This window comes from Corylus avellana, chromosome 5, assembly GCF_965113065.1.
Source record: "Corylus avellana chromosome 5, dhCorAvel1.hap1.2, whole genome shotgun sequence".
Classification (NCBI taxonomy): domain Eukaryota; kingdom Viridiplantae; phylum Streptophyta; class Magnoliopsida; order Fagales; family Betulaceae; genus Corylus; species Corylus avellana.
Genome location: NC_142494.1, coordinates 30,777,040 through 30,801,662, shown reverse-complemented (window position 1 = coordinate 30,801,662; position 24,623 = coordinate 30,777,040). Strand labels below are relative to the sequence as shown.

At 35.2% G+C, this 24,623-nt stretch overlaps 3 protein-coding genes across 4 annotated transcripts; all 3 read right to left on the bottom strand.

The window, feature by feature from the left end:
• Positions 1-1,788: 1,788 nt before the first annotated feature.
• On the bottom strand, positions 1,789-7,605 carry LOC132182527 (Leucine-rich repeat protein kinase family protein). The gene is made up of 7 exons (XM_059595797.2): positions 5,359-7,605; positions 5,049-5,182; positions 4,361-4,604; positions 3,753-3,964; positions 3,644-3,669; positions 2,686-2,797; positions 1,789-2,378 (listed from the first exon to the last, which is right to left on the bottom strand). The coding sequence occupies exons 1-7, from the start codon at positions 6,710-6,712 to the stop codon at positions 2,151-2,153; spliced, it is 2,310 nt and encodes a 769-aa protein (XP_059451780.2). The 5' UTR covers positions 6,713-7,605; the 3' UTR covers positions 1,789-2,150.
• Positions 7,606-13,414: 5,809 nt separating this feature from the next.
• LOC132182239 (uncharacterized) lies at positions 13,415-15,001 on the bottom strand. The gene has a single exon (XM_088516890.1). The coding sequence runs from the start codon at positions 14,873-14,875 to the stop codon at positions 13,730-13,732; it is 1,146 nt and encodes a 381-aa protein (XP_088373016.1). The 5' UTR covers positions 14,876-15,001; the 3' UTR covers positions 13,415-13,729.
• Positions 15,002-16,906: 1,905 nt separating this feature from the next.
• HEMG2 (Flavin containing amine oxidoreductase family) lies at positions 16,907-23,943 on the bottom strand. Of its 2 annotated transcripts, XM_059596721.2 has the most exons (18): positions 23,821-23,930; positions 23,647-23,686; positions 22,752-22,887; positions 22,600-22,665; positions 22,314-22,364; positions 22,101-22,157; positions 21,862-21,932; positions 21,710-21,746; positions 21,447-21,512; positions 21,081-21,121; positions 20,232-20,364; positions 19,873-20,052; positions 19,296-19,370; positions 18,679-18,802; positions 18,487-18,595; positions 18,256-18,330; positions 18,009-18,115; positions 16,907-17,258 (listed from the first exon to the last, which is right to left on the bottom strand). In XM_059596721.2, exons 1-18 carry the CDS (start codon positions 23,849-23,851, stop codon positions 17,131-17,133), a joined length of 1,527 nt encoding a protein of 508 aa, XP_059452704.2. In that variant the 5' UTR covers positions 23,852-23,930; the 3' UTR covers positions 16,907-17,130. The 2 variants fall into 2 exon arrangements, with proteins under 2 accessions (XP_059452704.2, XP_059452706.2); XM_059596723.2 differs by lacking the exon at positions 16,907-17,258 and having other exon boundaries at positions 18,015-18,115; positions 18,261-18,330; positions 23,821-23,943.
• Positions 23,944-24,623: the final 680 nt, after the last annotated feature.

Below are 24,623 nucleotides of genomic sequence, written 5' to 3'. Positions count from 1 at the left end.
TTCTTATAGGACCGAACATTTTTTTCCCTTTAACCGAGGTGTAAGAATTTCTTTCAACACAATTTATAAAATTGTCACACAGCATGTGAGAAACACATTTTTTTAAAAAAAAATATAATTATCAAACTCTTTTACTGCTATTACTGAAGTATTTGCTTCTCACATGCTCAAGAGACGCATAATAATTTTATAGATGTGATTGAATGAATTTTTTCAGATCCAATTTGAAAAATAAAAATTGTCCCTTCGCACATGCTAAGGAATAAATGATAATTTTATAGATTAAATTGGAGAAAAACTCTATCCGACTTAAGGAAAACTTTATCAGATAAGTCAATATGAATTTTTTTTTTCTTTGTAATTTGTTTGATTAGGATGCCTATAAACTTTGATTAAGTTGTAATGGGCCAATTTTAGGTATCATGAGCCTAAAATTTCTTGAGCAAGATCAACCGACAACTGACTTAATGAAGAATTTGTTATAAACGTACGAAAAGGAAAACTCAAGATGGGGTAGTCATCATTCATCAATGACTCGGACCCTTTCAGAGCGCGTGGGGATTAAGCTACAGAGTCTAGTGGGTCCCTTGCAAGTTCCTTTCTTGCTTGGCTATCCTAGCTGGCTTGGCTAGTTGGCTGTATTCGAACCGACATTAAACGCTGAGGCCATCAGTCAAACGCACGCCCTGGGATAGTGTAGCCCACGCCATTCATTCGTTCTTTCTTTTTCTTCTCTTTTTTCTTTTTCTTTTTTCAGCCCACGCCATTTTCTAGAAATTGGGCTTAGCCAATCCTACAAATGTTTTATATATATATATATATAATAAATTTATAAATTTTTTATTATTTCAGTATTCACCGACATAGAATTATCTTAAGAATATATACAAACTCTCGTCAGAGAATCAAAAATGGAATTAATGATCCAATGTTTGATCAAAGTGTAAAAAAAAATGATTAAATATTTTTAATCGCGCCAATTTTTATGGGATAAAGTTTTCCAACAAATTGGGTCAAAAATAATTCATCGGGTTCCTTCAAATGTACCCTATTTGTAAGTTTGATAGATTTTAAGGTAAATTACTTTTCAAGTAATATAAGCTTGGCATAACCAGAAAGTTAATCACAGACAATCAACCATTCACCTAACTGCTTAGGTCTTTGGTGCACCAGCCGTCACAAAGTGCTCTGTATTTAATTATGCATTTATCTAAGCATATAAATATAGCTCACAACAGGAAAGCAAGAGGGGGTAGGTTGAAATGTCCCCTTCTAGTTCAAGCTGATGAAAGCTAGTCTTGTTGATTCACGGAAAAAATAGTGCTTGCCATTTGGCAATGTTGTCGGTGGAGTCTTGGAGAATATCATACAAATAATGTATTATCATTTTAGAGAAAGATTTCTGACAAATTCCTACATAATAAAGTAATTAATTGTTATATATCTTAAAATCCTCGACCCTCAAAAAAATTATCTATTCTATATTAATGATTCGTTTTTAGGTCAGCTTGTAGACCTCTCCTTATTAAGGTTTATATTTTCACCGGACCCAATCGGGTGCAATTAATTGTTCATATTGTATACAATACAATTAGTTAATTTGAGAAGACAGATGGGCTTATACCTAATCAAGCTGGCCAAGTAGGTATGAAAGGCACCTTTTTTCTCACATTAATTGCCCGTATTTTATGCAACACGAGCAGCTAATTACACCAGATCTAAATCGGTTTGCCCCAATTAATCTTCATCAAAAGTTCTTCCTCCTCGTATATTATCTCAACAACCCCATTAAAAATATCTACTCTTTGATAATATTATATTGTTTGTAATCTTCATGATTCAAGTCCCCCGTCATTAAATAAAGGGACAAATATTTGAACCAAACCCTTGATAGCAGCTATTATTCTATTTCAGGGCTCTACATCATTCAATTTCAATCAATGCCCAATGCCACTATTCCTGCTTAAAAGGCACATGTAACCAATCAACTTCTATTCTGCCAAAACACAGCAGTATTAGGTCAAGCAAAAGAAAATGACATTTACCATTTTACATTTCACATTGCGATGGGTGAACGCAGCCAAAATGCAGGCATGCCTTGTGTATTACAAATTTCAGGAGGCTTCTATAGTGTTGCACTACCTCTAAACTTACACCGACGTAGAATCTGATTTCTGATCAGCATCAGCAGTGGCCTGGACTTGAGCTGCATACTGCAAGTTCCAAAGGACATCTTCAAAAGAGGGCCGAGACGACGGTTCAGTGGATATGCATTTGCTTGTGATGGCTATCACAATCGATAACGATTCTTGTGAGCAAGTGGTCAACACAATTGGATCGACAATCCGTTTTCGGCCATCTTGGCTGCCAAAGGATGCCTGTGGTTCATGACTCCAGCTCTTAGAAACATACCATCTCAAAACAAAATGAATAAAGGAAATATTTGGAAAGACACCATAAAGAAAGGAAGATATTCAATATATCTAATCCAAGTCATTTTGATCTTATGCCTTTTTAAAAATACTACTAGCTGCAGTTGTTTTGTTTTCTAGAGCAAACTTATAGCAGTTCAACAAAGTTCTAAGACTGAACTGGAAAATGTCATGAGAAAAGAATGTTTAGGATCAAATTGCCTCAGAGCTTAATCGAATTTATGGAATTCATTTAATAAAAGCTTTGGCATACCATTTCATTTAGGAGAAATGTTTCGCCTTTTCCGGTCACTATAGGCCCAACCAGTGATTCAAGCAATATAAATCCAAAGTTGTAAACATCATCCTCTGAGTTTGTTTGATGGCTGCAAGAAAGGAAGTAATAGTCTCATTATTTCTATGTAAGTATTAAAATGTAGTTACAGCATCACACCAAGCAGGTAAAGAGAAATTCGAACAAATCATCAAATTAGGTATCTGAGTTTTCTTCTATGATTCCCAATTTTTGTAATTTTAATGACAACAAAATCTTACGTGGAACACAACCAAATGTATATGACAAAAGTAGTGGCACTGACAGTGTAACAGTAGTGAGACAATAATTAGAACAGTAATGATGGTGGCGGTACTGGTGTTGAGGGGGTCAGCATGTAAATAATGGCAGTGTTCATGGGGGTGAAAACTTTGTGGATAGTAGCAAAGATGGTGCTACTGCTACAGAATGGTGATAATGAGGGGAAGTGCTGCTAAAGAAGCAAAGGTGGATCTGATGGTGGTCTGCAACGGGAATGACAAGTGTTAGTGGGAGACATCCCTATGCAGCAGCAGTCTAAATGGCACCAATGATGGTGATGTTACATGTAGCAACAGGAATAAGTACGAAGGTAGTGGTGAGACCGGAGGAATGCTGTATATACCAAGAATTGGATAAACTTGGTGTCACTTAAGCAGCAAAGTGAGGGGCCTCATAAGCCATTCCCATTATTGATCCATAATAAGATATATTTACATATCCAAAGATTGCATCCTTGGGCTTATTAATCAAAGAAAATCTTCAGCAAGAATGTGATATCAGTTAAAATGCAATTTTTTTTCTTAATTCAGCATAAAAAAGCTAAGAATGTGACTCTAGTTGATGAAATCAAGCATCCATTTCAAAGCTACAGTATGTATCATCCAATTAAAAATCCAAGCTATAGCGCATATCATACCATGATTTCAGGCGTTCTCCCTTTGCCTACAGAACAAACAGGAAGTGTCAGAATAACTGCCCAAGATAAGATTGCACACTCAAGAGCTTGAAAAAGCAACGTATTATACCTCAGATTTTTCGATTTCTCCTGTGATGATTGACATCCCGTAGTCACTGAGCTTTGCAACTTGATGCTCATCAATCAATATATTGTTCGTTTTTAGTCGGTTATTGAAACAACCAGGAATTACGCCAGTATGTAAAAAATGCACAGCCTTGGCAACTCCAATTAAAATTCTTAGCCTATCTGACCATCCAAGAACCTTCTCTGGACAATATTCTGCATGTATATAAATATGTAGTTGGATTAAAGGTTGCCCCCCAACACATAAAGCTATATATTTTGTTAAGAATTGTAGCTTTTAAAGGTCTGATAGTAAAACAAATTCTAAACTGATTTCGGCCATCTTATGACAAGTCAAAGTTCAATGCAATTAAATGGATAGGATGACTCAGATAAGAGATAAAGTTGGAAGCACCAACCCCTGTAAAAGGAAAACCCCCACCCTGGTGCACACAGGGAGGGATGCCACTTGCATACTGAACTCAAGAAAGAATATGAAAAGTTCTGAACTAGTTATAAGCATTATGCAGGTATATTTAAGAAACTGTGCGAATCGTAAACACTAAATCATAAAGGACAGATGTGTAGGCACACATATTTGCATACACTAACCTGACAGGTGGGTATGGTAATTCCCATTTGGAACATATTCATATATAAGAAAAGCTTTGGTGCCACTGTAATCATCTTTTCCAGTATCATCAATGCAATGACCCAAGAGGCCAACTAAATGTGGATGGCGAAGCTTTGACAGCAGATCAAGCTGAACCTTAAGGTTTTGAATTGAAAACTTCTTTACTAAAGATAGAGATCGTACGGCGACATAGGTCCCATTCTCCAATCGCCCTCTGTAAAGCTAAAAAAAAAGAAGAAGCAGAAGTTAGAAGAGGCATTTGGCAATGGACAAATATAAAGTGTTGGACTTAATGAATGTCACACATATTCTTCTCATTGACACCACAACAATTAATATAAATGCATTTTTTAGTTTGTAAATATTGATTGTGGCATCATGACAACCATTCAAGTGTTTGCAAATTATACACAAAAAGAAGTAAAATAATAGTACATATCAAAATACTAGCCAGATACCCAGACAGTAGAAGAGTGTGGGATCTTCAAAAGAATTTGGGCTCAACCCGTTTTTCTTAGAATAAAATTCCTAGTTTGTATAATATGCCCCTAAACAATATGAATGTGATACTAAAAAATTAGTGATTTATCCAAAAGAATCACCATTTTGGAAGAACCCAACCAATCATCTATATTTCCACTGCGTATTTCAGTTTTTGAGAGTTACCTTCCCCATAGAGCCTTTGCCAAGAAACATTGACGAATCAAAGTCGTTTGTCACTTCCCTCAACTCTTCAAAAGAAAACAATCTACACACTTGGGCGCCTTGTGTCCCTAGCTTTGCTGCTTGAGAAAGGAACCCTTGAAAAAAAAAAAAAAGACTAGGTTATCACTTTCAGCTCTCATATGCACCCAAAACCATGGTCAACCCAATCATGATTAGTCTCTATTCATATATCCTAAACTAAGAAAATGTTTTAGATTTTTTACAAATGAAGATGAGGGTAACAAAATAAACAGACCACCATAGAACTTACTGGCATTTGCAAGGAATTCAGAGGAAACCCCAGTTGGCGTATTTTCTTGCACAATCTTTGGCAATATATGTTGCTCGTGTGCCCTTCTTGAACGGTATTTTCTACTCAAGAATAGAGCCCCAAATGCCAAAATCACCATAAGAAGAACAGCTCCAGTAATTAGAGCAACTGTTACCGCTATATCTCTTCCTCTGGACTGTTTACCCCCCATAACGGCTTCTTTGCAATATGATCCTTGATGCTGATGTTGGGAATCAACGGACAAACAATTTCCATCAAATTTAACAACTCTCTTGTCTGAAGTACTGTTCAAGCAAGAAGGAAGTCCACCTATCAACTTGTTACTAGATAAATCAACAAACCCAAGTTTGCCACCACAACTTAACTCATTTGGGAGTGACCCGCCGAGCATATTGGATGCTAGATTCAAATAACTGATGTTTGGTAAGGAGAACAATGCAGAGGGAGGAGTTCCACTCAGATTGTTGAATGATATATCAAGGTGTTGAAGGTGGCCCAATTCACCAAATTGCTCAGGAATCTTGCCTGAGAACGAATTCTTGCTCAGTAGTGCTGTAACTAATCCTTGGGGCATGACTGGTAGTTCAGAATCCAAATGGTTTTCTCTTAAATCCAATAAATGTAGGCTGGTTAAAGTACTCAAATCAGGTAATTTGCCAGAAAGCCCATTGTGAGACAGGGCAAGATCAGTGAGCGTCTGGATTTTGCATACTGAAAAAGGAATCTGACCCGTCAATTCATTACTCTTCAAACTCAAAATGGTGAGATTCGAAAATAAGTTCAACCAACCAGGGATAGTGTCATTGAAATAATTGCTATCCAGAGCTAAAGTATGAAGCTTAACTAATCTGGATACTTCAGATGGAACCGAACCATACAAAAAGTTTGAGCTCAAGTCCAAAAGTTCAAGCGAAGATAGCCTATGAATCTTATCAGGAATTGGTCCCCAAATCCCCAAAGACACTAAGCTAAGAACCCTTAAGCTGGGTAGCCTTGTCAATGTGGTAACTAAGGAATCAATAGAGAAACTTCCAGATAGAGTCTTATTGGGAATAGCAAATCCATTGAACTTACTGACCTTGACAAGCTTATCTCCCATAATTTTGAGCTCAGTTAAAAAGTTTCCCTGGCATGAGATGCTCATATGTACAGATGAAGAGAGGCTACAGAAATCGCCCCCGTAATTTTCCCAAATTTGCAATGAAGAAGGGTACTCCAATTGCTTTCTTAGCTGCATTAAGACTTGTGTCTGGGAAGTTTGTAACCCATAAGTGCTTGGAATGAACAAAACCCATGAAACAACCACTAGAAACAAGAAGCACAAATACCCCATTGTACAAAGTTGAAGCACCAGACACTAGAAACCCAAAAGGTGACAAAAACCCTAAAAATTAAGCTGCACCATCAAGTTTAAGGAAAACGGAAACAGACCCATCTAAGATTCTTAAGCAGAACCACGAAAAAATAGCTCCTTCAGAAAATTCGCGTGGAAAGGAACTTACTTCCAAGTGAACTCGGACCAGCCCAGGAATAACATTCATGAAATAGAAACCTCATAAAGGCTCTGCTTAACCAACTTCGAGAAAGTCAGCAGTCGAAGCTGAAATCCTAGGTAATGACAGAGAAGAAAAGAAAAACCTATTGGGAAACTCAACGGGGCACGTTTTCACTGAAAATGGTTGAATGCTTGTACAAGTTGCTCAAAAACCCAAGTAGAAAAAACAAGGGAGCATGAGAAAAAAAGCAAAGTTCGTGACCCAAAGAATGTCTCAAGTAAATTCCAGGTAGTTTCTAGGAAAATACAGATAGACCCACGAAGGAAAGCTTGGAGACAAACAGTAAAGGAGGCTGGAGACAAACCTTGGGAAGACGAATAGAATAGAAACTTTATAGCACTAGTACCACTGTTCTCAGTTCTTCAGTGAATGCGAGTCGAATTCAAAGTAAAGTAGGGCCAGTAGGCTATAGTGCAGGTAGTTGAAGAAGGCCGTACTGACACTGGCATTGCATTTAGTGCCCCCGAGACGTTCTCTCTCTCTCTCTCTCTCTCTGTGACAGTAATGGGGTCAGTTTTGCTTGGAGAAGGACAAGGCAAGTAGGGGCTGAGGGGAAGGGAAGGGAAGGGAAAGGGAAGGGAAAATGTGAAATACTGGTTTTTGTTGACTGATTCTCGTGAATGTCCCTCGGATTCCACCGCTATTCTCAGGGGTGCCATTCACATGGACTCTTTTCCCTCTCTGTTTGATACTTTGATTGGTTTTTTCACAATGACCATGATGACCCTGCTTCTATCATCTCAAAGCTAGCTTTTGATTCTTCCTAAACGCAACAACGACATCGTATAAAACAAACACTAAATAATACATATTTCACGGTTCAACATACCAAAAAGACAACAATTAGAACCTTTTTTTTAATGAGATCAATAATTAGAATATCCATAATTAGTTGCTTGAATTGCGTGCAGTTCATAAAGAAACGGTGTGCAAGGCATATATGATCAGAGCAAATGAGTTAATCACAATGAGCTGTCTAAAGAAGGTGGGCCTTCTAGCCTCCTCCCTATGAGATTACGCAATTTGAATTATTAGAAATATAAACTGAATAATTGTAATTGTAGATACAATTACCGCATGAATAGTTATTAGTTGATGATATTAGATTTTACGCCGTCGAACTAACAATGGGTCACCTTCAAAACAAGGAGAAGTGGTGTTGATATGGCCCCATCAATTTTGTTTGGAAAAAAATGGAATTGAGATAAATATTTGAATAAGAAAACGTTGAATCACCACTTATTTTAAGAACTTAAGTTTATAAAATAAAATTAAAAAAAAAAAAAAATTAATTACTTAATTAAATACTTTAACAAAAAAATCATAGCTAGGTTTGGGGGATAATGGGGTCTTCTATACGCATCATTAGTGAATGTTTGCAAGTTGCGTAGATCAATGAAGACTGTCAATAAGAAGGCAATCATGTTGGGTTTTCTTGTAATAGATAAAGACAACAAGCAATTAATGAAGCTTGAGTATGTTGATCCAAAAGTGGCATCATCTTAGTTCCAATGGTACTTCCCCATGGTCCTTAGATTGCTTCTCTTTGAATTTAAGATGAGAAAAATGGTGCTCCGCTAGAAAATTTAATCAAGATCAATTTTGATGTGGCGATTCGTGACTCATTCTCTTTGGGTGCAGCTCCTTGTAGTGATTTTGTTGAAATATTTATTTTTTATGGAAAAAAAAAAATCACATCAAGGGAATATTTCCGTGAGAGAGGCTAAGAGAGTCTTAGTAGCTATTGCAATGGTGGAAGGCCTTAACAATATTATTGTAGAGGGCAATTCACTAATTGTTGCTTATGTTTTTCACAACTTGGGTCTCCTACTTGATTGGCAATTAGAACATTTAATCTTCAAAACTAGTCGACTTTTAGATCTTATTTTGGTATGATAATTTCGTAAAGTTCATCGCAATACTAATCTACTTGCAAACAATCTAGTTAGATGAGCCGGCCCTAATGATCAAAGTCGAAGCATTTTCAATTGCGTCTCTTCTTCCTATAGTTGTTGTCCTTATTAGTAATATTAAACCCCCTAGCCTACCATTTTCTTTATTCTTCCTTGTTTTCATTTTGTTGTATTATTTGCTCAGAAAATAAAATGGTATTTTCAAGCGAAAGTGAAAACAAAACTTTAAGAGAGAATAAAGAACATAAACATCTATAGTACTAGTAGCAGTAGGCAGCTTTTGAGTCCAAAAACGAGGTTATCTATATGAGTAATCATGCCTTTTAAATAATGGGGATTGAATAATTAACGTCTATTAAGGAAAGTTAAATGGAAAGCATATGATTAGAAGTTGGGGATAATTGAGCGACCAGGTGTCCCTTGTCCAGCCTGTTTTGAATGCGAAACCACGAATCCCATGAAAGAAGAGACGAACTATAGCCACTCGCATCCATGTGACGTGAAATAGACTCTGCCACCACGTTGAGCATTCTGGTGGGTTTCTACATTCACGCTCCTTAAAAGGCATGTAGAAGTTGATGTGTATATATATATATATGAAGCTGTTCTTTCCCAAGACAAGAGGCATGTTGATTTGGGTGCCAACTGCCAAGAGGATTGGGGCCATTGGGCATTTGACACACTCAATCCAAACTTCTGAAAAGTCCTCCATCTAGATTTGGATTGTATATGATTAAGCAGGGCCCACATATTTTCCTATCCACAACTTCTTTTTTTTTTTTTTTTTTTTTTCTTTTTAATTCAGTATGCATTGAAAAATAATATATATTACACATTTATTTTACAGCGTAGTCTCCATTAGTTATTACATCAATCTTTATTAAAAGAAAATTTCATGAGCCGGTATAGGTCGCATGAGAGTAGTAAAATATAAATAGAATAAAGATATAGTATATAACATTATTCTTACTCTAAAACATATCATTCTCATGTGTATTTTAACATGTTTTATCGAAATTAAATGTTAGTTTATATACTAAATTGAGATATGTTCTTCCAACTAACTTTCTCATTTTCTAATCATTTCTCATGTAAATATTTATTTTTACTTAATATTTCTAATAAATATTAAGTAAATATTCAAACTTATATCAGGGAATTGATGCAATTGGAATTAGAATATGGATTCATTAGAAAATGAGACTCCTTAATTTTATAGATTGAACAAAAATTTTCAAACTTAATTTGTAAAAAAAAAAAAAAAAGTGTCCATCCCGTGTAGATAAACCTCTTTATGAGAAATGATTAACGTGGCCCATTTAAGCTAATAATATATTAGCTAAAGTCAATGAGATCAGTCCCATCATGGGCACCAAAAGAGAAACACAATGATATAAAGTAAAACTCTTATTTTCAGGCAATGTATTAATTGGTGCTTTTCAGTGAAACTTCAACAACCCAACGGTTAATTATATTTATAGGGAAAAGCAAGAACAAAATCTAACGAGGAAGGGATTAATAACTACAAGTACAAAAAGAGAATGACAAATCATTTGAGCAGGGACCATTTTTGGAGCCCCCTCCCTAATGAACAATCACTAAAAAGACCAAGGCGAATCTCTATCCATTCATTCAACTCCTCCCACCGACAAAGTTACCAAACTATCTGACAAAATTGCCTGTAGATAAACTGCAACTCCACCATTACCAAATTGAACTCTGATATATTATTGTTCATCAAGTTCTTATCGATTCTCTTCCTTTCACTTAGAAATGAAAGAGATTATTATATGATGTAAGTTAGATTTCATAATATTTAAAAGTGTATATGTTGTTTATGTTGTTACATCATTTAAAAATTGCGTACATCGTTAGATATATGCTATAAAATCTAATTTGAACCATCTTTTATGTTCTTCATAACCACCTCCTGAATTCAATAAAAAAAAAAAAAAGAAAGAGAAATGCTAGTCCAATCTAAAATTTTAGGTATTGATCTCCCGTGCTAATGTGGCATTGTTATAATTGCTCTATTTTGGTGCATACCAAACTTGGTATGGTCTATTTTGCACCATGTTAGAATGGTCACAACCATTAAATCTTGTTCATGGGATGGTTGTGACTTGCAACTACCTCAATGACTCCAAGAGTGATGCAACTACTTGTAAAAATTCAATAGGAATAAACAACTATCCCCTTAGTTTTAAGGAGATAGTCGACCACCCATGAAAGTGGTTGGACCGCTAAAAGTACATATATTTTTCTCTCTTTATGCTTATGTGGCACCACACGACCTCAATTTGGTGGTTGATATAGTAAATACTATATCGCACCGCCACATCAACTAGTACAGCCTTACAATAAAATAAAATAATAAATACATCTAGCTAAAGAAAATGTGCCCAATAGGCAATAGCCCTAGTCTAATACTTGTGAATTTGTGTTATCAAAGTTTGAAGGGTACCATTGTTCCAATACGAGAAACCTTAAACATTCATTAAAATGGAGCACTTTAGCTTTTAAAGTACATTTTGGACGGAAAGTGAGTTTGATAAATGATATGGGAATCAATGAGTGGATGTGGGTTTCTTTCTTTATCTCCATCAATGAAATAGGTGTTACCTATAAAGGTAAAAGAAAAAACAAAAAAACAAAAAGAAAGAAAAGAAAAAAAAGAAAAAAAAAAAAAGAAAGAAAAAAGAAATAGGTGTTGTACTTTGAGTTACACTAGTAGTAACGAAGTTTCCAAGGAGGCCTCTCCATGTGCTGCTCTTTGTTCACACATTCAAAAGGCAAGATCCATCAATGTCATACTCTTTCTTTCCCAAACAACCACCAAAATTTTTTGTTGGGAAAGAAAAGACTCAATCCCATTTGGCTTGTCTTTCCTTATTAAATAATTGGAGATCTCCTATATATATATATATATATATATATATATATATTGACATGTTTATACAAGGGGAGAAAAAAGGAAAGATGGAGATTCAATTTAATGACTTTTGTTTTATAAGACGTAATTTCCAGTCAATTGAGTTACCCATTAGAACCTATTTACTGTTTATTTGATCTACATAAAATCTTCAATTAATAATCACCGGAGGTCGGGATGGAATGTGTACGAGCTTGGGGGACTAGTGTCTCCCCAAAATTTTATAATTTTCTCTAAAATTTATGAATTTTTATAAAATATCTTTCCAAAATTAAATTTTTACCCCCATTTTTTTTTTAATTTAAAGTTTTCTCTAAAATTTATGATTTTTTATTAAATGTCTTCCCAAAATTAAATTTTTACCTCCAAGTTTTTATTTTTTAAAATTGTCTCCCCACCCTTTATAAATAAACTTTTATTAGTCTATTATGTGGCACCAATTGATTGCTCAACCTTTTTCATTTTCTTTTTATATTATTGTTTCTGTTCAATCTGTTTCCACCATATTATTGGTCTTCAAAATCAAATCATTGATCTAAGCTGGTGATGCCAAATTGACAACAAAGAGTAAACGAGTCAAAAAGCTATGAACATATTTATGTCTAAAATAGAATCTTAACAGGCTTCAATTACAATCAACTATGCTTCATTTGTTCGAGCCCTACTTCTTATATACACCAAAAATTGAATACAACCTACCTTGAATTCCATTGGAGAAAAACGACTGAAGCCATTGAGCCAAATGAATTGGCAATCGAATCAACAACAATCATACATATATCATTTCTTCTAGATGCATCAACAAATACCCATGAGTTAGGGAATCAACAATACCCATTTTGTGCGTTCAATCCTGCCATGATACCACTATCTGTAGGCTTTGTACCACATTAACTAAACCCAAAAGTTAAAATGACTACTTACAAAAAGAAAAAAGAAAAAATGACTTTTAGATGAGTCCAATTGGCCTTGATTTTTCCAAGTTAAGTGTGTTTCTAAACAAAATTGTGAAGAGTGTTTTGTTTAGATGAGCATTTTTTTTTTAAAAAAAAATGGTAGTTTGAAAACATAAATTTTTAAGTTTTAAAATCACGGACAAAGGGATAGGTTTCGTGTGTGATTTTAAAAGTCAAGTCCCAATTTTACCAAATTTTTAACAAGAATTATTTATCATAGCACTGCTTAAACCCAAAATTACATGTCGAAACATGCCAAATGAAACTTGACACCCCCATAAGGCGTGACATAGCACATTAAAGGCTATTACTCAGTGTTGGTCACCCCAAAAGCAGGGTAATAGGAGTTGAGATTACGTAGAGCCCTAACCTTCCGCAATTTTGCCCGAAGTATATGTTCTTAAGTATACACATATTGTACTGCAGCAATGTTCCAGCATTCTTAAACTAATAGTAAGTGAACCAAACAATCTTTTTAAGCTTAATTCTTTTTCTTCTTGGTCTGCGACCAAGGTTTCTAGGAGAACACATAATGTTGCAAAATGGTCATCATTATTATGGAAGCATTCCGGACCCCCTCCCTTTCTTGTCTGCTGTTAGAATCAAGAATCTTGATCCTTACTCTCCTTTCCTTGTAGTAGCTCCAAAAAAAAAAAAAAAAAAATGTAAATCATCAGCTCATTCAAAATCAATCACAAAATTTTTATCCTTCAACCATGAAAAGCCTAACATGTATAATCATTCTCATCCTCACATTATACACACCACAGTAGCTTTCCTCAAAATGTATCTGCCACCAATGCTGTCTGTAGAGACACACAAGCCTTAATTCCTGGAAAGCTAAACCAATCTGGTCTTACCAAATCGTCGGAGTCTAAATAGAAAACGGCAGGAGACTCTGGAAAGTTCAATAATTCCTCCATCAGATTGTGACTCAGTTGCCAGCATGTTTGGAAAGTTCAATGATTCCTTCATCAGATTCAAGTCTCACAATCAATTACTGAATCCCTGAAATACCATCTTACCCTGGAATGCCTTAATCACTTCAGGGGCATCTTCCAAATACGGAGTCACAAACTTCTTCTCAAAGTACTGTTTATTTGAATTCAAAGCACAAATTAAATTTATTTCCTTAACCATAGCTTTAGACATCAAAACTTGCAGAACTGCACATCTGGGAATCATTCTCCTCTCCACACTAGCCAGAAATAAATTTGGGCCTCTAGCAATATCTGATGGCTTCAGACCCACCTTGTTCATCAAGAAGTCCATCACATCCCTGATCTTCTTCTCTGAACAAAGCATTAGCATTGGCTGCACTCTAAATGCTGAAAGAAATTCACTTTCGGACCAACCAAAGCTCATTAGAACCTCCTTTTTCTTTTCCCACTTCACTTTGCTGATTGTTGACCTACATCGAACGGCCAAAATGAACGATCCACTCGTCGGTTCAAACCCCATTTCTTTAATTGCACAAACCACCTCTTCAAACAAATCAGTCCTCAGCAAAACTGATCTAGATTGCATGATTATAAGCTTTGCAACAAGCTCTTTTGGCACTCCATGAGCCCTCAAAGTGGATATATTTGGCACCAATAATTTGTTGAAGTTGCATTGAACTATACGGGTCGATTGCTTCAATACATTGACAAGCTTCTCATTGGTCTCAATAAAACCTTTAAGAAAATCAATGGTGGGTATTATCTGTTTCTCCAAACTAGGCCTTAAAACGAATGTGGCTGAACAGATAATCTTAGGTAGGTCAGGACCTCTAATACCCAATGACTCAAAATACTCAATCTTGGGCCTTATAGTTTTCTCCGGGTGAGCTAAAATCAGAGATGGAAGTTTACAAATCATGGTTGAAATGTGAGTTTTTGTAAACCCATAAGTGTTTAACATCTTTAGAAGCGAATCTGGTTTCTCAGTGTTTTCTATTCTAATCACCTTTGAAGCGGAAATAGCTTGTTCTAAAGACAACCCACATGAGTTAACGAGGTAAGAGACTGTTAAAGATTGTTGCTCTGTGGGGTTTGAAACTGAATTGAACAAGGGTGTTGTTTGGATATAACGGATGCAACTGGTTTTCAAACTTACATTTCGATTTTCTAAGAGTGTTCTACGTATGAAATGATACATTCCTTTGAGAAAAAAGATTGAAGGATTTGAAACAGAAACTCACCAGGTTTGAGAGGCTGAATTGGTATCTGCGTTCGATCTTTGAAGCTCCGAGAGAAAAACCCTAAAAAGAAGCGATTCCTCGGCTCACTGAAGAAGCAATACCGGTGTTAAAAAAAAAAAAGAAGCTATCCCGGGTCGTATCTCGGACAATATCCGGGCCAACCCATTAGTCAGACCCAGCCCACATAATTTTGTGCCGAGTATTGATCTAATTTAGAAAAAACGGGCGAGGAAAGTTGGTCGGAGAACTTGGATTGATATATTTTGGACACAAAATCTTTTAGAACCTATATATGGTCATACCTCTTCCTTCTTAGTGTCGGTTTAGTTGAGGAGTTTTAAAATGTCTGATTTGAAAAATAATATTTTTAATTTTTAATTTTTTATAAGTACATTTCAAGACGAAAAAACTACAACAAACAAATAGAGTGAAGGGGATCCTTCTCACTAACAAGGGGAGTTGATATGAAAGGGGGGAGAAAAAGGGAATGTTACCAGGGTAAGATCTGGATGCGGCCCTATATGCTACAAAGTAGGCACAGAAGTTGAGTAGTTGAGTAATCGGTTTAGTTGAGCAATTTGTATTTGAAGGCAACCCAATGAGGTTTCATACCTAAACGTGGAATATAGAAGCCTGGAGCAAGAGGTAGAAAGGTGTTGACCAGCGGAGTTATTATTGTCTAGCTCCAAAAGCTTTCCTATCCCTTTGTCAATCCTAATGGCATTTTTTTGCTATCATATTCTGATGAGGAAGATTATACACTTGTACCCAGAATGAACAGAGAAGAACCTCCACTTCATCAATAGCTAGATCAAAAGACTAAGGTTGAAGTAGAAGAAGAGAGCCTCGAACATTCCAAGGACCTTAAGTGATAATACTTATAAAATGACTTTTAAGTGAAACAGTAAATAAATACTTGTTTGGAGCTAAAACCTTTATGGACAGAGGTACTGCAAAGTTCCACACAGAAGAGAGAGTTGCACGAACATGGTATGTATTAAGAGGCTTTAAAGCTAAAAGCTTACCAATGAACACAAATCCCTCTTGAGTAGTAAGATTACCATCATGGACATCCAACTGATCCATATTATCCCAGCCCAAAGCTTCAGTTTCAACAATAGGAGCTTGGAGGGCTGCCTGGGACATAAGAGAATCCTCCATAGAAATGCAGGAAAGTGAAAGAAAGAAAAAGAAAAATTAATATATAAGGTAGAGAGATATGATTTATGGAAAGAATGAATGATTGGGAAGAAAGAGTAAGGGTAAGAAGGCTGGGAACGGTAGAGGAGATGTAGTCTTAGATGTAACTATCCATGAAGGAAAAGGAGAGAGAGCTCTGAAGGAAGAACTAGTTCAGGGTGACCAATAATATTTTTAAAATTTAGTGAATGAAAATACAATTTAAAAAATATATGATCGGTTCGATTTATTTCTTTATCTCCCCATGAATTGCATGTTTGTAACAAAAGGGACATAATTTTATCAATTCCAATCGACTAGGTATGCCACATATTATGTTGATTCTTTTGAGTAATATATCTCGAAATACCAATACTCATTGATTCGTTATTAGCACCATTTTGATTATCACTATTTCGAATACAATTGGTACATCCCAAAATAACGGTTACTCGGACATCTTTACCCTTGGCCATAAACCTCCTTTGGATTTTTGATTCACCTAACTATTCTATTTTCCGATCCAAAAGAGAAGAAAGGAACAAAAACATTTGAAACTATCTCTAAAATGCCTTTAGTGTTATTTTGACTTTTAAAATCGTGTTTTTCAAAATCCATTCACTTACCTACCGCATGAAATCGTAGATCTTTTTAAGTTTTCAAACCTCCATTTTTTTTTCAAACGCACTTTCAAATGAAACACTTTGTAAATAAATTTAACTGGCGAAATTATGGTGCCAAACCCACCATTAGACACATTAGTTTTAAAGATGTCTGTTACATTTGTTATCTGGTCTTTACAAGACATCTTTCGGTAACCCCAATTTACATTTACTAGGTCGCCCTGTTTGTTCATGTCGACAATGTAGCCTGAACAAATGCATGGTGTTGATACCTTTTTAGAGTCTTTACACAGCGTTACAAAAAAATAAATAAATTTGCTAGTCTTCACAAATTATTTTGGGCAGCAGCTATTCACAAACGCATTAGTTGTTCAAAGAAGAGAGATTAATAGATAATATTACACTTATTTCTATAATGATGGTTCTTCCCTACGGGCCTGGTCATCTGAAGAAGACTCCAGATAGGATATAACAAGATCAGCTGCTTTGCACCCAGAGGCTATTGCTTTGCCGACAGATAGGCCACCCTTGTGGTTCCCTAACAAGTTCATAGTCCATACAACAAGAGAGGAAATTTTAAAATGTCAATGGCATTAGTTAATCATCTTATATAATATGGTAGACAGAAACCATTCTTGTAAGTGCACGTTCAAAAAATAAAAAATTAAGATAAAAATCCACTTATTTGATTCATTAGCAGTAGGATACCATTCAATATCATCCTCATTGTTTCCCATAATTTTTTTTTTTTTTTTTTTTTTTTTTTTTTTGTAAAATGGCTGTAAAAGAAGGTTTCATTAGGTTTAGAGGCATTTACACAAAATTTACAAGGTGTGTATTGGCAAAATAGGATTTCTGTACCCAACTCCATATACTCCACTAGTATAAGGCTATGAGGACATGAGTTCACTTATACTTAGAGCCATACGGACTCCTATCATTTGATGGGCAAACCTTAGGACAAGGTATTATCAAATATCCTGCAATTTTCTTGCAATATCTTCAACTACCATGCTAACACAGCATATAGTTATATGATGGCTGGATGTTTTGTTCTTTTCTCACACAATAGTACATAAAAGCGTAATGGGAATCACGGTTTGAAAAATCTTGAACCTAAGACACCATTAAGATCTGAATTTGAAAAGTTATAAACTCCCTAGAAACTTGTGATTGAAAAGGATTTTTGTATTGGTCTAAGTCTAAGATAATGCAGGATCTGCCACCCCTTTATCCAACTGGATTGAAAATGATTGCTTATCTGAAATTCAAGTTGATAAGTGAGTACCTGCATAGAAGAATCCAGGAAGATTTTTCTCCATCGTTTCAATTGCTTCTAGAACTGAGCCATAGTTACGCCCATACAATGGAAATGCTTTACTCCAGTAGAAATGACTGCCATTAGGTAAACTTCAAAATATCAGAACTTAAACCAAGAAAAATGGTAATTTACTGAATTAGATATATCATTTCCAACCTTTACCACCTGAAGAAGAAGGAAAAAGGAAAAAACAATAAATTATTGGTTTGTATACTTTACAAATGTGGGTTCTCCCTCTGCTCCCAGCAACTGCCTAAGGTCAGAAGAAACGATCTGCTTCAGCTCATTTCTGGAAATACAGTTAACAGGAGAAAAATGTTGCAGGAAAAATATAATTAGAACAACAATAAAAGAAGTAACTAAAAATTTTATGAAAAATATATAAAAGTGAAGGATATGATACATAATTGATTTATAAAATCAAAGGCATTGAAGTTTCCCATACGTGGAAGCTTTCGCTAGATCACTGTTTCGACTTCCGCCAACAAACGTTGTATAGAGATAAAGGTCATTAGGTGCACGATCTGGAAACATCATAGAAGAAAAGAGTGTACCTGTACACCAGAATACATACAGTGACAACATTAGAAGAATGATATAAGATATTCACTTGTAGTGAGCCATGACAAAGCATTACCAAGGGTTTTTAGACCATTTTGTTGCTCCTTAGAAGGAACAAGAACTCCAAATCCCTCAAGAGGTCTCTGGACATTCGCCTTCTTAAAGGTGGTGATTATGACTGATAGTGGCATGTAAGTCACCTGCAATATGACCAGAAAATGTGATATGCTTGCTACAACTTGAACTGATAGAAAGCACTAAGAATGAACAGGGTTTTTTCAAGTGCCAAAGTTATTTGTCAAGGACAATGACTTGTCCAGTTATATTGTTTACGGGTATAAAGCTTAATTGAACACAATGGAGAAGCATTTAGAGGAATGTTTTCTATCCGTTTAGATATTCAAGTTGAAGGAAAAACACCTACTACCTCGTTCCTACCCAACCAAAAATGTCTCAAAGAGAAATGTCAAAATGCAGACATATTATATATTACTTTTTTCATTATTGTTAATGTCATCTAGCAGAAAATTTCATGCATGCTAACCATTTGCTTTTTCCGATTTGTTTGTATAAGGAAGCACATATTTCCAGGTTCTTACCAGCATAAGTAACTAAGACAAAACTGCAATGTAGTTCCTAAAACATTGATAAGCATGTGCACAATTATTCAAGACAAACTATAGCAATAAATACCTCAGGAAGAAAGTCAAGTGGAAAGAGAGTTCCCCTTTTGGTGATCTTCGTTTCTTTGACATTACTTAATGGAGCCTATGATAAACAAGTTCCTTGTCAGAAAACAATCATGTTCCTTTCTTAGCAGAAAAACATTTATAAAGTGTGACAAGTGTCAATAGATGCACTCCCATTCATGCCGAGGAAAGATCAAGTAGATTCCAACATACAGAAGCAGATTGTGTGTATCAACTGTGACTAAGGCGCAGTATATGTGAGGTCTAAGTGTTGGTGCCCTGTGGCAAGGGGTTTCGGTCCTTGAGAAACCTCTCATTAATCCAACTTAGTCATGGCGTTGGCAGGAGTCCAACAACTGCCATGTGGAATAGATAAGATATAATATTTTCTCTCTTTCTTTATTTCATTTATTCTTGTTTTATTTCTTTCTAGCAAATCAGACATGCATATGTTTCAGACACATAAATCATACACTATGAAGAATGTTAAAAAAAAAAAAAAAACCCTCTGAATGAAGTTTTCCAAAAATAAAGCACATAAATGACAAAAAACACATTCTTGACAAAAGATATGCACTGACCGTCATGATTACAGCATCAACAGATAAGGTTTGTGAATGCTTATCACGGCCGGAAGCACAAGTAACTGACCAATTTTCTAATGCAGAATTCCCATCGCAGCTGTAAGATAATGACAAAACCTTTGAGTTCAGTTTAAGGTCATCCTTGCCAAGCTCTTTGCACAACATATCAGTAAGCATCTGCAAAAGACCAAGATCAGAAAACAAGGACCAAGTATTTATTTTAAAAACTAGCAGTGTGCAACAAAGATGAATAGAAGCATTACATTCCTACATCTACAAATGTGAGAAGCATGCTACACATAAGTGATGTCAGGTAAAACATGGAAACTACATCAATTCTTAAGCAGTAACCGTGCCTGCATTCCACCATGAAATGAAAATGAGCCACGTTGGTGTTTCTTTTTTTCGACAGTACCCTTCGTATCTCCACGTTTTTCTCTTTTGCTGGATAACTTAGATTGAACCACCCCAGCTATAATAGAGCCAAACCTGATGGAATAGAAAACTGGCCAATTATAGACATAGATCATGAAGGAAGCATCAATAGATAGAATATCATTAGGTACATGTTATTCATAATTGGACAACTACAACAGTTAGACCCAAACAAACGAACAAAAAAAAGTAAGAATGGGACTACTGCTTTGGGGTTAAATTCTGTCCAAAAATATGAAAGCGAACAGTCAGTAAGAAGCGAAGCTATAGAGATTCAACATTATTCGCTAATGAGTATGACTTCAAGTATTACTAAACCTAGACTGAAATTTGAAGTGCTCACGGGATTGTTAAACAATTGAGACACTATTTACAGCCAAATCTATCATGACTTCTTATCCAAATATTACAGGACTTTAATGAAGCCCTGTAATATTTGGACAAATATACAGACTTGCAAAATATACAGACCCCTACTCACAGTGGATATCTAATTGTGTAACATAAGGAGACAAAAATATCAAGGTCAACTTAAGAATGACGCACATATAAAATTTCCAGTGCTTTGATAAAGCAATAGTATATCTATTTTCCCCATAATCTCTCCTAAAAGTAGGATTGGCGAAGGTATGGTTGTTATTGAATAACCCAACCAACTGCCCAATCCAAATTCAAACAGAAACCAGAGAAAACTGGTAAAAAAATTACGTCAAACATTCTTCAGCAAGGAACAAATCTATAAGGTGGAAGTTGCAAAAAGTACATAATACCTTTTTTCTAGATTCCATAGCTCTGGGAAAGAATGCTGCATCTATTTGAAATGATAAGAAGGTAAAGAAAAGGGGTTATCGAACAAATGAAAATGAATAAGCATCAAAACTCGAAGTCATAACTAAAAAGATACCATAGCTTATAAAAGCAGCTCCCCAAAACTAACAGTTGCAGATTGGAAAAAAGAATAAAAATGAAAACAAAAGCTCAAGTGTTTCTTATGTCAACCATGACCTGATCATTTTAGAACAAATACACGCATGTCAGGGTAGGCATTTTCTTTAGTTAGTAAAATAATCGATCAATCAAAAAACAATATCATACTTATGTATATAGGTGGTCCAAAGATCTAAGACATTACTCACAGAAAGAGATTCAGGATCCCCTGCACTTGAGCCCGCAACGAAAGGGTCAATGAGATAATCAACAACCTTACAAGTGAAAATCAGTGTTTAGAAATGCATTAAATATTTCCATCCATCAAATCCAAAGCTATTGAGTATTTTATTATATTGTGTGCAAAATCGATTTTGTCAGGAAAATTGTACAAATTTATGTTATATAAGCATTATTTGAAGACAGGAATGGTTAGCATCATGGACTAATAGAGATACAGTACAATGAATACCTCTTTCCCAAAATGACGCTGAAAGAACCCACCCACACTGCAAGAAAAAGAAATAGCAAATAAGAATACAAAGGAACTACTCCTCAATAAAAACAAACAAAGAAGACATAAAGTGCTGAGAACTTAAAATTGCCTATTATTGAAGTTATCACCTTTCCTGTGAATCATCAAAAACTTTTGAGTTACTTTTCTTCCACAAAAATGGCTCCAAAATGAGCTGAAACTGCAAATACATAAACATACCCCATAAGCGTATACTCAGAGAGAGACTTTAAAAATAAAACACGTTATCACTATTGGCAATGGGCCCAAAAACATTGCAAAATAATTCTTTAAAAAATAGAAACTTTCTAAGGTTGAAGTGCATTCTGAACATGTCCTAGAAACAAACCTTTGATTGTGCAGAAAGAATGTTGCTTGTGATCAGTGCAATGGGATTTGTGGGTATCTGGTGAGAAAAATTGAGACGTCATGTTATGGTCAGGGTTAGGCACAATTGCATATACAACAATAACAAAACCGCAAAATAAAAAATATTCTGAACACATATGATACTACCAAAAGAAGAAACTAAGTTAGTACAGATGTAAAACAAGGGACATACCAACACTGGCATACCATTTCGTACAATATACCGCTTATTCTGTGAAATTGGCTGTAACGGTAGACAACAATTAACTTAGTCAGTAAAGTATCATGACAGATTTGGAGAACAGCTACAATAAACTTCATAGTTTTATCTCCCAAGCAACAAGACATCACTTCAAAATTTCAATAATCAGAGTCTAGCAGTCACCACAAGTCTTTAGAAGACGACAAGTTAAAGACAAAGATCCCCACTCTGGCATGAAAATGCACAAGTTACAGGTCCACAATGCAGAAACACTTACAAATTGTTGCTTTTCTCGAAGTCCAAGATCATCAAGTAAACTTCTGACCTCCCTTTCACCTTCAGTCTGAACAGAACAAAACCTCCATTACTATTGCTATCAAATTCTACATTGGATTCATGGTCATTCCCATCTGCAGCTACAAAATTTACCATTGTATTTGCTCCCTCATCCCAAATTAAGCCATCATGTGAAACACTTCTTAACTTCCCTCCAGCTCTTCCTTCAGCTTCAAATACTGTGACATTCAAACCATGTGATTTCAACTTGTACGCTGCAGCAAGCCCACTTCACCATCAAAGTAAAGTCAAAGTCAACTTACGGAAAAGGGAAAGAAAATGATATATGTAGCATTCACAAACTAGTTTGCAAATATAAATGTGTGAGAATTATGAAACAAGACCTATCGGTAAGTAAGGGCCCAGGTCATGCAATGCCTCAATGCCACACAATGTTATTAGGTTGCTCTGATACCACTTATAAACAATCCAAAAAAAGCGCTAGCCACATTTGTATTATCAATCTAAAATAACTAGTTAAATTACAATTGGAGCTCTCTCTATTCATTTATAAAACCCAATATCATCTAGTAAAGAACCAATGTGAAACCTAACACTACTAAGTACCTTTGTAATCCGCCAACTCAATGCGAAGAATCCACCCAAGTAATTTTGTACTAACTTTCTTAGGTATCAACATCGCCTCCTTCCTATTTAGCCTTTCCACAAGAATATGCAAATTTTTCACCCAAAAAATCAAAATAAACATATATTATATCCACAGCTTGTTTGTCTCTTTTGCTTTCATTATAACCAATATTAATTGCCAACGATAGAATCAGCCTTGCTTTTGTGATTCTAATAAATAAACCCCACATTAAATTCATACAGATCAATGGAAATATAGCTGAAATTAAGAGATAACACATACTCTACTCAGCCTGTCTCTAAGAAAATACTATTACCGATTTACGAACAAACAGTATATTGCAGAGCTCATTAATGACTCAAAATCAGCTAAACCCCCAAAATGAATGAACAACAGTACCTAGCACCGGCACCAATAACAGCTACTCTTTTGGCAGAACCTGAAAAGCTCACAAACCATTATTATCGATAAACCTAAGCCAGACTAAGGGAAAATTGTACACAAAATGAGTCTATAGATTTACGACAGCACTAAGAACAATGATATTAAGAAGAGAGAAAGAGAGAGAGTTACTGCGCTTCTCTTCTTTGGAAGCTAAGGCCATTTATGCGGATGTTGTTGCAGAATTCAAACGTTGTACAGAGAGAGCCAAAGACCATAGGTAGATAATGAATACCTGTTCCAAATACACCTACTACTAGTGCGGTAGTACCAGGCTACAAAATGATCTGGGCCTTAGCCCACAATTTTCAGTAGGAGTGGTCCAAATTGAAATTTTCGCGCCCGCAGATAAAAGGAAAAAGTACATATTTATTTATAGCAATTGAAGTTTTCTATGCATTTACCTAAGCTTCTAATAGGAAAATCACGGAAATTTCTTCCTATTTGGTCAACCCATTTAAAATAGGAAAATGGTAGAGTCCCAACTAATTTGTCCAACTTAAAAAATTGCATTATTACAAAGAAAAATATCATTTTTTATTTTTTTAAAATACCAAATAAAAGAATGACCAAAAATAGATATTATTCCTTCAAACATTTTTTTCATTTGCTATTTAGTTTTTTATTTTTAAATAAAAAAATAACGTCAAAGTTGGACTTAAGTTTGGCAAAAGAGTTGAGTACCTATCATCCCTCTTTAAAATATGAACAAGATCCTCTCCAGTTCATTTAAATTTTATAATATCCAGTTAATTATAGTGGAAGGATATTTTTGTCTTTTCTTTTTTTATGGGACAAAAATATGCATCCATTATAACTAATTGGATATTATTATCCAGTTCAAATGGACTGGAGAGGATTCTAATATTTTAAAATAGTAGTAAGTGTCTATAAACATTTAAAAAACACATTAAATTCTTAACTTTAATATGCTT

Coding starts and splice junctions, on each gene's coding strand:
- LOC132182527 (XM_059595797.2), bottom strand. CDS start 6,712: ATGGGGTATTTGTGCTTCTTGTTTCTAGTGGTTGTTTCATGGGTTTTG. Junction 3,670..3,752: donor GAGAAATCGAAAAATCTGAG/GTATAATACGTT, acceptor TTTGTTCTGTAG/GCAAAGGGAGAACGCCTGAA. Junction 2,798..3,643: donor GGAGAACGCCTGAAATCATG/GTATGATATGCG, acceptor CCTTTCTTGCAG/CCATCAAACAAACTCAGAGG.
- LOC132182239 (XM_088516890.1), bottom strand. CDS start 14,875: ATGTATCATTTCATACGTAGAACACTCTTAGAAAATCGAAATGTAAGT.
- HEMG2 (XM_059596721.2), bottom strand. CDS start 23,851: ATGGCCTTAGCTTCCAAAGAAGAGAAGCGCA. Junction 22,888..23,646: donor GTTATTGGTGCCGGTGCTAG/GTACTGTTGTTC, acceptor TTGATGGTGAAG/TGGGCTTGCTGCAGCGTACA. Junction 20,365..21,080: donor CTATGGAATCTAGAAAAAAG/GTATTATGTACT, acceptor CTATTCCATCAG/GTTTGGCTCTATTATAGCTG.